General features: G+C 38.7%; 1 protein-coding gene across 4 annotated transcripts in view; it reads left to right on the top strand.

Moving 5' to 3' along the window:
• The window catches only part of METTL4 (methyltransferase 4, N6-adenosine), a 29053-nt gene that overhangs the window by 598 nt on the left and 14197 nt on the right, over positions 1–14258 (top strand). For 3 of the 4 annotated variants that reach the window (XM_074944540.1, XM_074944542.1, XM_074944541.1), the window contains exons 2-7: positions 454–954; positions 5762–5827; positions 9224–9590; positions 11032–11101; positions 13062–13236; positions 13487–13593. In XM_074944540.1, coding sequence (XP_074800641.1) covers positions 532–954; positions 5762–5827; positions 9224–9590; positions 11032–11101; positions 13062–13236; positions 13487–13593 — 1208 coding nt within the window. In that variant the 5' untranslated portion in view covers positions 454–531. Of the gene's footprint in view, positions 1–25; positions 86–453; positions 955–5761; positions 5828–9223; positions 9591–11031; positions 11102–13061; positions 13237–13486; positions 13594–14258 lie in introns of those variants that run through there. The other variant, XM_074944543.1, reaches the window with a different exon arrangement.

Below are 14258 nucleotides of genomic sequence, written 5' to 3'. Positions count from 1 at the left end.
GAGGTGACCCGACACCCTCTCTGGAGGCTGCAGGATCAGCCCCCTCCCCAGCCCGCGCAGCAAGTTGCAGAAGTCTGTCCAAGCTGTGTGTGAATTCGTGGCACGTTATTTTCAAAGGGAGACTTGCGTACTCCTGTGTCGGGGGTTGTCTAGCCCAAGCTCTCATTTTACCTAAAACGGTCAGAGCTGCTAAGCTAAAGGGATAATCATGGAGTAGGGAATTGTGGCATGTTACAACAGGCATTTAGTCTGTATTTTATAGAGACACTTGAGAAATAGACATACAGTTACAGTACTATGGCCAGGGAGTTTAAAGCACTGGAGTTTCTGCAGAATTATTAACAGTGCACGGTGGAGGTCAGCAACAGACTGTATATTTGAAATGCCCAGCACACTTTAGGCATTGTTTTAATACACTTTAATAATTCTATTAAGTCTGCTTTTGTATTATAGGAAACATCTAAAGTAGAAAGCGAGTGTGAATTTCAGTTCCAATTTCTCAGAGACTGTCCTTGAAAAGGAGAGAATGTGATGTCTGTGGTGCATCAGCTGTCAGTTGGGTGGCTACTGGATCATCTTTCCTTCATCAACAAGGCTGGATACCAACTTTGCCCCTCTCACCAATACTCTGCTCCCTTGGCTTCTCGTGTTGCTCCTGTTTCTTCCGCCCCTTCTACGGAGGATCTTGTTGCTCCTTCAACCGTTGATGTTACTTACTCTGCTGGAGCTGCAGTACAGAGAGCAGAAGCAACGCTAAAGAAAAAGAAAAAATATGTGTTTCGGGAAGAGTTCTTTCATGTTTTTAAGCCCCATATAGTTTCAGCTTCCCAACAGAAGCCCCAGCAAGGAAACTCTGATGCTGGCCCAAGGGAGGGGAAAGACAGTGGCAATGGAACAGAGCAGCACGAAGGAGCAAAGAACAGTGATGGAGATTCCATTGCCAGTGCTAGGAAGGTATGGTCTATAGAAAAATCAAACAATTAATAAAATAACTATGCATTGAACAGTCTACCATTACAACTTCTTGCAAATTGTCTTGCTGCTTCCTGAAATAATTTAAAGCACAAATTGTTAGGGGGCAGGAGGGAGATGTAGATCCACAGCAGGTTTCAAAATGCGAAAGAGGTCTGCACTTAAAAATTGTGTGAAACTGAAGCCTTTGCTAGATATTCACAGGGATTTACCCAGCTCCTTAACAAGATGATGTCAGGGCCTTGTAGCTCATAACGCCATTTTCAAGCCATTGGTCCTGTATCATTTAGCATGCATCTGCTAAACACTTACAGTCTGACTTTTCAGAAGTGGTGAGCTGACTTGAGTGTGAGTTGCTCAGTCCCTCTGAAAATCTGCTTAGCAGATGCCTACCCAGCAAGCTTAGAAATGAATTGCTTGTTTTTGATTTCTAATATTTTCTAACTTCTTGAGGGAGAACTATCCACATACAAAGTTGGAATCATAGAATATCAGGTTAGGAAGGGACCTCAGGAGGTCATCTAGTCCAACCCCCTGCTCAAAGCAGGACCGATCCCCAATTAAATCATCCCAGCCAGGGGTTTGTCAAGCCTGACCTTAAAAACTTCTAAGGAAGGAGATTCCACCACCTCCCTAGGTAACGCATTCCAGTGTTTCACCACCCTCCTAGTGAAAAAGTTTTTTTCCTAATATCCAACCTAAATCTCCCCCACTGCAACTTGAGACCATTACTTCTTGTCCTGTCATATGCTACCACTGAGAACAGTCTAGATCCATCCTCTTTGGAACCACCTTTCGGGTAGGTGAAAGCAGCTATCAAATCCCCCCTCATTCTTCTCTTTTGTAGACTAAACAATCCCAGTTCTGTCAGCCTCTCCTCATAAGTCATGTGTTCCAGTCCCCTAACCATTTTTGTTGCCCTCCGCTGGACTCTCTCCAATTTTTCCACATCCTTCTTGTAGTGTGGGGCCCAAAACTGGACACAGTACTCCAGATGAGGCCTCACCAATGTCGAATAGAGGGGAACGATCACGTCCCTCGATCTGCTGGCAATGCCCCTACTTATACATCCCAAAATGCCATTGGCCTTCTTGGCAACAAGGGCACACTGTTGACTCATATCCAGCTTCTCGTCCACTGTAACCCCTAGGTCCTTGTCTGCAGAACTGCTGCCTAGCCATTCGGTCCCTAATCTGTAGCGGTGCATTGGATTCTTCCGTCCTAAGTGCAGGACTCTGCACTTGTCCTTGTTGAACCTCATCAGATTTCTTTTGGCCCAATCCTCCAGTTTGTCTAGGTCCTTCTGTATCCTATCCCTACCCTCCAGCGTATCTACCACTCCTCCCAGTTTAGTGTCATCTGCAAACTTGCTGAGGGTGCAATCCACACCATCCTCCAGATCATTTATGAAGATATTGAACAAAACCGGCCCCAGGACCGACCCTTGGGGCACTCCGCTTGATACTGGCTGCCAACTAGACATGGAGCCATTGATCACTACCCATAGAGCCTGACAATCTAGCCAACTTTCTATCCACCTTATAGTGCATTCACCAGCCCATACTTCTTTAACTTGCTGACAAGAATACTGTGGGAGACAGTGTCAAAAGCTTTGCTAAAGTCAAGGAACAACACATCCACTGCTTTCCCCTCATCCACAGAACCAGTTATCTCATCATAGAAGGCAATTAGATTAGTCAGGCATGACTTGCCCTTGGTGAATCCATGCTGACTGTTCCTGATCACTTTCCTCTCCTCTAAGTGCTTCAGAATTGATTCCTTGAGGACCTGCTCCATGATTTTTCCAGGGACTGAGGTGAGGCTGACTGGCCTGTAGTTCCCAGGATCCTCCTCCTTCCCTTTTTTAAAGATGGGCACTACATTAGCCTTTTTCCAGTCGTCCGGACTTCCCCCGATCGCCATGAGTTTTCAAAGATAATGGACAATGGCTCCGCAATCACATCCGCCAACTCCTTTAGCACTCTCTGGTGCAATGCATCCGGCCCCATGGACTTGTGTACGTCCAGCTTTTCTAAATAGTCCCGAACCACTTCTTTCTTCACAGGGGGCTGGTCACTTCCTCTCCATGCTGTGCTGCCCAGTGCAGTAGTCTGGGAGCTGACCTTGTTCGTGAAGACAGAGGCAAAAAAAGTATTGAGTACATTAGCTTTTTCCACATCCTCTGTCACTAGGTTGCCTCCCTCATTCAGTAAGGGGCCCACGCTTTCCTTGACTTCCTTCTTGTTGCCAACATACCTGAAGAAACCCTTCTTGTTACTCTTAACATCTCTTGCTAGCTGCAACTCCAGGTGTGATTTGGCCTTCCTGATTTCACTCCTGCATGCCCGAGCAATATTTTTATACTCCTCCCTAGTCATTTGTCCAATCTTCCACTTCTTGTAAGCTTCTTTTTTGTGTTTAAGATCAGCAAGGATTTCACTGTTAAGCCAAGCTGGTCGCCTGCCATATTTACTATTCTTTCTACACATCGGGATGGTTTGTCCCTGTAGCCTCAATAAGGATTCTTTAAAATACAGCCAGCTCTCCTGGACTCCTTTCCGCCTCATGTTATTCCCCCAGGGGATCTTGCCCGTCAGTTCCCTGAGGGAGTCAGAGTCTGCTTTTCTGAAGTCCAGGGTCCATATTCTGCTGCTTTCCTTTCCTCCTTGTGTCAGGATCCTGAACTCGACCATCTCATGGTCACTGCCTCCCAGGTTTCCATCCACTTTTGCTTCCCCTACTAATTCTTCCCGGTTTGTGAGCAGCAGGTCAAGAAGAGCTTGAATTTTTGTGTTCTGCTATTTTAAAATTATTTTAACCCTCCCCTCCCCCCCATAATTATTCCGTTCTAAAATAAATCTGTGGCCAGGTGTTTAGATGGTGTAAATTCACTGATTTCAGTGGAGCTCTGTTGATATCTGAGGATATGCTCATCTATTTTTTTTCTTGTAAATAGCATTTCTAAAATGGCTGGGTAGTTTCTACTCAAACTTTTTAAAAAGAGTACCTTTGCCTGAAATCCATCGTCGGCCATTTCAGCCCAAAAGAGCAATGTTAGGAAGGAAAGACTAAAAACAAAGATTTGTAATGGAACTTCAGATGCTTAGATAACATTACAGTAGTTATATTTTGTAAAAAGTAACTTTGAATGACTCCTTGGTTAAACTTGCTCAATTTATAAATAACTGGCATATCTATTTTTTTTTAACAACTATTTTTTACAAACTCAGTCTCAGATCTGAGAGTCAAGTTGTTGGGGGTTTGTTTGTTTGTGTTTTGGCTAACGCCTAACCATCAGTAACAAAGCTGCAAATGAAACTTCGCAATTTTGTTGATTTATATGTAAGACTGAAAAGAATGCAACTCACTACTGATTTTAAATTAATAACAACTCATTGTTAGTCAAAGAAACAGCTATATCTCTGAAAATGCTGTTGGTGCAGATATGTTGTTAAGAAAGCACCTTTCATTTACGCACTGTTTTCTGACCCTACTACAACTTTTACAGCATTTGTTGGCATGTTTGCTATTCTATATTGAAGCTGTTACTGCATAGCCAGGCACACTCAGAAGAGTGTATGTCCATTGGAGTAACTGAATAGGTTTAGGGTGTATGCAGTAGAATCTGAGTTATGAACACTAGAGTTATGAACTGACCAGTCAACTACACACCTCGCTTGGAACTAGAAGTGTGCAATCAGGCAGCAGCAGAGACCAAAAACAAAAGGCAAAAACAGTACTGTACTGTGTTAAACGTAAACTACTAAAAAAAAAAAGGGAAAGTTCTGTTTTTCATTTAAATTAAGATGGTTAAAACCAGAATTTTTTCCTGCATAGTAAAGTTTCAAAGCTGTATTAAGTCAATGTTCAGTTGTAAGCTTTTGAAAGAACAACCTTTAACATTTTGTTCAGAGTTATGAACATTTCAGAGTTACGACCAACCTCCATTCCCGAGGTATTCGTAACTCTGAGGTTCTACTGTGTATATTAAATTAATGAAGATGGGCAAAATGATGGATCTCTGGACTTTGCCAATTGTTATTGCGCTTCATTTATTGACCAAACAAAGCCCAACTTTTTTTTTTCTTTTTACTTTAATTGCAAATACTGTTTTACAACTGCAGGACTATACTTAAATTTTCTTTAAATACAGCCTTGCGAAAAGTGTATTTGCCAAGGATGATTAAGTCGTTTTGAGGGTTATTTTTTTTAATTAACATGGTAAGGGTGGATAAATATATTTTGTGCATGGGCTTGAAGTTTTTTTTGACAGTTTTGCTGACGTGCTTCATGTAGTGTTCATTGAAATACAGAAATATGAGGTGTGTCTGTTCCCTTTAAATTTTGCGTATATGATATCTGGGGTAAATCAATAATTGTAGCTTTCTGGAGTTAGGTGACACTTTCTTGTTGCCAATAGCCTGGGCTTGGCAACCTAACAAAGATTTCATAGCATTATCCCAAGGGAGACGGAAAAACTAAGCAGTGAAGATTGGAGTTAATATGAACTGTGAGGTGGCATAGGTATCATTGAATAGCATTGGCAAACATGTGAGGTAAGATTATTTTATTACTTTATCTGTATCAGCCTAGATTTTAAAATTACTCTTGCACCAACAGAAGATGACTTTGATAAAGGACTTAAGTTCATAATAAAGAAGGGTATGGCAAATTGTTACAAGCTCTGAAGGCATGTGTGTGTTTCTCTAGCATATTTTTGCCATGTAGTAGCACAGCTGACTCTCTTTTTTTTTTTTTTTTTCTTTTTGCCATATTTTTTTCACTGCAGAAACATAAAAGAAAGTGTAGTGTGTTCAATCAAGGTGAACTGGATGCTTTAGAATACCATACAAAGGTAAGCCTGAGCAATAGTAACAATGACAAGTGTACAGTATGTATCTATAGGTAATTTATTGAATATAAACCCTCTGAAACTATTCCAAAATATATGGAGCATGAGTCTTGTAATTTCAGTTTGTTACAGCTAAAGCAATATTTGGTCTCACCAGTCCTCAAGTGGAGAACTCAATACTGGGACTATTTTAAGTGTGTGTGTGTGTGTGTGTGTGTTTGTATAAAAATCAAACTGCAGCTGAGAAATTTCAAAGAGCTAGAAACTGGTTTCACATAACACCTTTGATATTCTAGGTCGCTGAACCTCCTGGAGTAAGCACTGAGTTAGCTAGCTAGGTAATGTCTGCAAGAAAATGCTACAGATGCTGGTTTTGAGCCTGGGCAGTATAAACAGTTCTAATGATGTGTATATTGGATGCTGAACTGAGATTATTCCCCAACTCCGTACAAAGATGCTCTGATGTGTCACATCCACTGGAGGGGGCAGAATTACCCATTCTTTAACATCTTATATAGTATCCTGTTTGGCCCATGATGTTTCCAAAATTTTCCTTCCTTTAGTTTTTGAAGCTTTATAGTTTGTATTTAATTTTTTTAACATTTGTAAAATGATTTGAGCTTGAACATGTCAGTCAGGTAAATGGAAAATTATAATTGTAGAAATGTGAAGTTACTTAAATGTGGCTTATTAAAAAAAAATTGTGCTCATCTTCGAAGGTGAGTTGACTTGGGAGGGTGTGTGAGAGTTTAATTTCTTTTTTGCGTAGGAATCTTTAGTCTTGACATTTTATTTGTAAGAGTAGAAATGCACAGTAAAGTGATGATTTGTGTTCTATCCAACACTGAATCTAATTCATGTAAAAATTTGATTGTAAAAAGCAAGAAAATGTTATATAAATGGTAGTTTCCTCAGTTCTGTTTGATTGCAAACAAGATCTATATCACATATAGACTGTCAAAATAATTTATTACTAACAAAAAAAAATACATCAGAGTTGTAGAACATTAGTTTGTGTAGTTTTTAAAAGTAGATAAAATATATTGAAAGAATTATCAAACACAGTTTTGATGGGGTGAAGACGTTAATATTTGGTGTCAGATGGATTCATTAACACCGTTGTGACATATTTCCTATACATGATCATGTTACTAGAAATACATGTTTTTTTTATATTATATTTGTAACGAGTATACACTGATTCTGTGGTTAAACATTGGCACTTTCATATGACATAATTAAAAAAAAATGCATAAAGCAATAGATTTTTTAAGGCATCAATTCAGGAAAGCACTTATGCACATGCTTATGTGTTTCCTGAATAGTAATACTTTCCTCAATTGAGAGGTGTATTTGCATTCCTTTCTCCTGAAATTGGTGGTGATCACTATATTAAATTTTATCTTTCTCTTGAAATTATATTTTAAAATATTAAGATACATAATTTTTATATTACATCACAATATATTATAGGATCCCCATTGTATACTCCAACCAAACATTGTGATCTGTTTATGCAGGTAACATCATCTATCTACAGATCTCAAAATGCTTTAAACTTAAAATTATTTATAATATAATGTGATCCAGGGGTCTGAGTCCGATTAGGGGTTCAGTATGGTAGGTGATATACAACTGCATTGCTCCAAATTGCTTACAGTTTAAGACCCTGATTCTGAAAAGACTTATGCACATACTTCATGAACTGAATCCAATGAGATCACTGTTTGTGAAGTTAAATGTGTGCTTAGCACTTTGCAAAATTGGGGCAAAATAAAAACAGTGCATGAGGGAGTGAGAAAGACGGACAAGTGATAAAAATCTCTTGGTTGCCGATACTAGCTATGTGCACAACTTTGGTTTTTTTTAATGAAGGTGTAATCAAACAGTAGCCATTAATGAAACACTAGTCATCTCTACTAGCCTCTTTTTAAACCATTAGAAAATTAAACTTTGCATTTAGAGCAGTAAAAGCTAACCTCCCCAGGTTGTTCCTCTCCGTAGGATAAGTAAGATCAAATTGTTTTAGCATTTATTCATAGCTGTTGTAGGAACAGAGCAACTGCATTTTTTAAGGTGTGTTTTGTTTTGTTTTGTTTTGTTTTTTTTTTTGGGACCCCTTGTTCATTCATTGGTATTCCTGAATGTGTGTATGCTAAGACTATAATTATATTCCAATATTGCCAACTCCAAGTATTCAAAAATATTCAGATTGGCTTACTCGTGAGACTTTAAAAGTAATAAATATGGGGTTCTTGTTATTTGCCTTCTCATGTTTGATCCTTTAAAAATTCATTGTAACCATAAAGACTAGAAATTTACTTAAAAGTTAAGATTCCCACATAATCTCATGATTCCAGGAGCTGGGGCTTTAAAAACAATAATAAATATTGTAAGATTCATGATAGTTGGCAACACTGATAAATGGACAGTAGTCTTTGGTTTTACCGTATATACTCGTTCAGAAGCCAAATATTTTTGGTAAAAAAGTGACTCATCAAAGAGCGGGGGTTGGCTTAAAAACGGTCTACACCAAAATTTGATGATTTTAAACTCTGTGAAATCATTGAATTGAATATCTAATACATTTTCGTTTTGTTTACCTGGAGCGTCTGCAGGCATAGAGCACCTCAGTTCCCTGTGGCCGCAGTTTGCCATTCCCAGCCCATGGGAGCGGTGAACAGCAGCCACAGGGAGCTGAGGGGCTCCGTGCCTGTGAACGCTCCAGGTAAACAAAACGTCCCGACCCACCAGTGGCTTACTCTGACAGGCTGGGCGCCAAAATTTGCCAACCTCTGAAATATAGGGTCGACTTATGAAAGAGTCATACAGTTTTTACTGTTTTTACCTATCCATCTCGGGTCAGCTTATAAACAAATGGGCTAATGAACGAGTATATACGGTAATTGAAGATATTGGGGTCTTGATGATGATGGATGCAGGTAGTAATTTGAGGCTCGGAATCGTCAATGAGAGGTGCATAACCAGATTCTCAATTAAAGTCACTGGGATTCTGTGCAAGTTCAAGGATCTGCCTGCATGAATGACTTCCAGGATCAGGGCCTAAGAGGGTGTCATTTAGATGGTCACTAAAAACAAGTTATAATAACTTGACTCACTAACTCTTTTTTTTTATCATTCTTAGTTTAATGCATAAAACTTGTTGTGTTTAAAGTGAGTTTAAGGTTCTGGAAAGATACCATATTAAAATTTCTGGATACTGACATCCTCAGTTTTCCTGATTGTAAATTTGTTTGTCTCAATACGGGTCCTGATGATGATCTGCAGATTTGCAATGTAGCAAATATGGTATGAAATTTCTGTTTAATTCTCCAGAGATATCAACCAGACATTTCAAAGATCCTTTCCCTCTGCTTTGTATCTCTTATTACTGTACAGATTAGGGGGCTGTTATTGGAAGGAACCAGGTGTTTAATCGAAGAAGGACTCAAAAGTGGTTTTCTTCACCCCATTTCTGCAAAACAAAGTAGCATCAAGAATGTTGTTACAGGACATGTTGGCTGTGGGATGGCTGAATTATGTGAAATGGCAAAAGATTTTCCTTCTGTGAATGAAAATGACCATAGATCTGCACAAATTATAGATGAGGAAACATCCGTTCCAGAGCAGGATCTGCTTTCATGCGTTACAGAGAACGATACAGACTATGCAAAGATAATAAATTTAATGGGGCAGAAGTACCTGGTGCCGCCAAAAAGCAGTTTCCTTTTATCTGATATTTCCTGCATGCAACCACTTATGAATTGTAAGTATCTTTACTCATTAAAATTTTCTCTTTTTGTCAGTAGCCCATCAATCTGCTCACTGTTGGAATATGTTGTCTGTTAAGCCACAGAGCCAATGCTCAAGTAATCATCTTGACATTAGACTTCAATGTGGATTGAAGTATTGGTAGTAGGGAACACATTAGCAAGCTGCTACCATTGGAAGTTTGAGAATGAGCTATTCTTCATGCAGATTGGCTGGGATTTTCAAAGATGCATATGGGAGTTAGTTGCCCAACTTTTTGAGAGGTGCCTAAATCCCTTAGGCTCCTTTGAAAATCTCATCTGCAGTGTATTGTGTGAAACTCAACAGACTAATGCTGCTTTAATTAGCTAAGCACTTTATTTCTGTGCTTCCCCCAATAATCCATTAAATGAATGTGTTGTTTACTCATTTGAATAATTTATAACTACAATATGACAAGGTATTTAAGAAGAGAGAGAATTTTTTCCCCCAAGCATTAATTCCTTCATGTGTACTACCAAAAGAATAAATTACTTAGGCTGTAACCAATAACCTGTGACTTGGTAGTTACTTTTATTTCCCACTCTCCAATATTCCATCTTAAAATTAAAAAGAAATCACCCATGTTTTGATAAAGACATGCAAGAGCCCTTTGGCTGCCCCTACATGAAGGAGCTGGAGTGGGGGGACATGTCGCTGCTTCTGGAAGTCATGGCGCGGAGCGGGGCAAACTCTGGATCCCACTCCCCGGCTGGAGCATCGGAGTGGGGCAAGATAACTGGGAGCTCGAGGGCTGGACTGAAAGGTCTGAAAGGCCATACAAGGCTCACTGGCCATAGTTTGCCCATGCCTGGTCTAATTTGTTCTTAAAAACTTAGAATGACGGGTTGTTGCATCATTCTTTACACATACTCTTCCACGGTGAATAATTAAAGTTTGTGCCTTTTAAATACACTGGGTATCTCATTCAGTATTTTTAACTGAATAAAATTGTAATCTAAGCCAAATTCTATCAGAAAGAAATCTGAATTTAGATAAAGAATTTTAAGGGTTTTTTCCTCTTATGACCATTAAAGTGGTGGTTGCAGTACTGGCAGGATAATAGCTGAAATATTAATACATAAGTAGTCAACGTGACAAAACATAGCAGAGTCTGAGTGTGGCCTAAAACCATAGCTCTAACTGATCAGCCATTTAAAAATCATTAATATCTGACCCAGTGACCCATCAAAACAGAAAAATATCTTAGTCTGACACAATGTCTTCAAAATGATAATTATAGTGTAGTAAGTTAAAGTAGTTAGAAGCATTTTAGTTATTTTTAAAAGCAAAATAGAATATCGCCCCTCTTCTGCACAGTCTAGTCTTCTGGTCTTTGTAATTAGGTTGCTTAAACTTTGGGGAACAATTTTAGCTTTTGTTTTAAAACTAGTCTTTCAATTTTACTTTCTTTCTAGATAAGAATAAATATGATGTAATTGTGATAGATCCACCATGGCAGAACAAGTCTGTTAAAAGAAGTAACCGGTAACTTTTTTGTAAATTTTTATACTGTTTTTTTTAAAAACAAAAAAAAAACCCCACCAAACCCCACATTTTGATTTTGTTCATGTGCTATTGCAGTGTTCCTGCAAAGTTCTGATTGTGTTTTAGTTTTGGTTTTTCACCTCCACACAGATACAGTTGATTATAATATGGTAATGCAATCCAACACATTGCAAGATCGGGGCCTAAGCTAGCAGTTATCAAACACTTTTTTTGACATCTGCCTAACTTGAAGCATGTGAGTAATCTCATGGATTTCATTGAGACTAGTCAAATGCTTCAAATTAAGCATGTGCCAAAGGGTTGACAGTACTGGCACTTAAATTACTTTCCAGGAGAGCTTGAAGCCAATTTTATAGCAAAACCCCAATCCTGCAAATACTTACGCATGTGCTCAGTTTTATTACCCTGAGTACTACTGTTGATTTCAAAGTTAAGTGCATTACATAAGTGTTTGCGGGACTGGGGCCTAATTTAGAAACTTCAGAATTTTTTTGTTGTGGGTTTGATTTTCTGCTTGATTGGTAGAAATAGAAAATTTAATAATACAGTACTGAAATTCTCAGGCATAATGGGGTCAGCTGCTGAGAACTCTCTAGTTTGCAAAGTCATTACATTAGAATTTATGGCCCTATTTCTTAAGTGAGCTACATAAATTTTATTCCACCAGGACTCAGTTTGTTACATATACTCACCACCATGTAGAAGTGGTGAAAATGGTGGAGAATTTGGACCTATAACTTTCCAAAGTGAATATTGATATAGTTTCTCTCCTGTAGTTCTGGAAGCTTGCAATTAAAAAAAAGTTCAGACTTCTAATGTCACAGGATTAGACTGGTGTTTTTAATTTTGAAACCCAGACCAAAAAAATTGCCAACTCAGGAAATACTTAACTTCAATTCTATCCTGTCTGCAATTTTTTTTTAAATAATTTGTTACTTAAAACATTAATATCCACACCTCATGCCTTGCCTCTTAATCATAAAATCCAAATACAGTTCCAGACGCCTCTTCTGAAATAAACTGCTTTAGCATTCAGCCACAGACAATACATACCAATGCAATCCTGAAAATCACACTCGTATGCACAACATTAACTCTCCAAGTGTTCTTAAATAGTAATAACACATTACAGACTTTTAAAGTGAAGTATGTCTGTCAGTAAGACATGTTGGTGTAGTCAGTTAAGGTTGTGCGGCATTGGGAAATGGAGGGAAACAGGAGCTACTCTCTTTTTTAAAAAAAAAAAAAAAATTGTATGTAATGTCACGTTGTCTGGAGTGGCTCACAACCATGAGTGCCTCATGGCAGATGCCCCAAACTGGCAATATGTTCTATAATTAGATTTCACCAACCCAGTAACAAGTATGAACTCCTGGATTACTGTAACAGTCTTACTGTTGCGCTTGTAGGTTACTCCGTTTGCTTTTCATTCCGATGGGAGATTTCTTATTAGAGAGTGAATGGTATTGACTTGAGTGGAAACTACAATATAAACAAACTATTGTGTCATCAAATAGTTTATTCTGGTGGACAAATGAGAGTATTGGATTAAAAGCAGTAATCTTTATCAAAATTAAGACTGGAACTCAGCCTTTTTCAAAAGTAGAATTCTTACAGAGCTGATCTATTTTGGGAATGGGAGAAATATTTAGATAAAAATTACAACCTATATATATATATATATATATATATATATATATATATATATAAAAAATCCATATGTGTGGGGTTTTTTCAAAAGCATCCAACATATTTGGCCACTGGATGTCACTCTTGACTCGTATTTAAGTTTATTTAACTGTGGGGTTTTATTTGTATTCAGGAAATGTTTCTTAAAGAAGAATGTCAGAGTTGGGGCTTTATATAGCACCTTGCACTGTTGTTTTTTATACTAGTTTTGTATTTGCTAATACACTTTCTGAAATATACCGAGGTACAGATACAACCATTTGTCTTCCTGGCAAATCAAGCAAATTCCCATACCATCACTAGCTGCTCCAAATTGTCTTGTGGTCACATGGGTGACCAATAGACAGAAGCACCTACGTTTTGTTAGGGATGAACTTTATCCTCATTGGTCTGTGAAGACTCTTGCTGAGTGGCACTGGGTGAAAGTAAGTTCTGAATCTGTTTGCTTTTGGTGGGTGGGGCAAGCAACATGGTGCTTTTCTGCATATTTCTGTAATTTTTCTGTCCCTTAGTGTTTTTTGTATTTAAAGGTCATAACTTCTTCACTGGGAGGCAGAAATTTTATATCTTCATTTTGGGGAGGGGGGAAAGAGATTAATAATTACTAATAGAAAAAAATATACCTGTTGTATATCAAGTCGCATGCAAAATTTATTTCTCATTTCTTTTTGTCAGATTACCAGATCTGGAGAATTTGTATTTCCATTAGATTCTTCCCATAAGAAACCCTATGAAGTCCTTGTGTTGGGGAGAGTTCAAGGAATTATAGATTTTCCATTAAGGTAGGAGAGACTATTTTTAGTAAGTATTTTTCTAAGTGGTTGTTCTTTTTGCATGTGTCATTCTTATATAAGCTATATAATAAGCTTTCAGGGTTGTCACTATGTGTCACTCTGGAGCCTAGAATCTCTGTTTAGTCAGTGTGAAGCGATGGAAACAGCTATAAGCAAGGTTGAGAGCTCTTTTTTGTTCAGAATATCACCAGGTGTAATCATCAGTGGGATTTGTGATGTGTTACAATCCAGTTTTTAGGTTCTTAGTCATTTTGACTCTACAAATTACACTTGTGATACTGTACCTGTACACTAAGGCATGTATCTATGCCATACCAGTCACTTTTTGCCCCTCACCTGGTGCATACTGCTCCTAAAGTTGGCACAGTCACCCTTGGGAGCATCATCCTAGTGAAAGGGGAATTCTCCAGTGGCACAGAGTGACCAAAGCAACTCCTGTCTCTCCCAGCTGCCAGTGTATGGTGCATGGCTCTGGGAAGGGGGACATGGCTTCCCCTTGCTGGCACTTCTCAGCTGCAGTCCTACCTGCCTGGGGCTGTTGACTGCCATCAGAAGTTAGAGCAGTCCTTTGTCTGTTCTCTCTCTCACTGGGGGACCAGTCAAATGAACAGGTGGTCCCAATCAGGAGGAACAAGTGGGTGGGGCTGTGCATT

The sequence above is a fragment of the Natator depressus genome, chromosome 2 (genome assembly GCF_965152275.1).
Source record: "Natator depressus isolate rNatDep1 chromosome 2, rNatDep2.hap1, whole genome shotgun sequence".
Lineage (NCBI taxonomy): Eukaryota > Metazoa > Chordata > Testudines > Cheloniidae > Natator > Natator depressus.
Note: the sequence above shows the minus strand (reverse complement) of the source record. Positions and strands in the feature narration are given on the sequence as shown.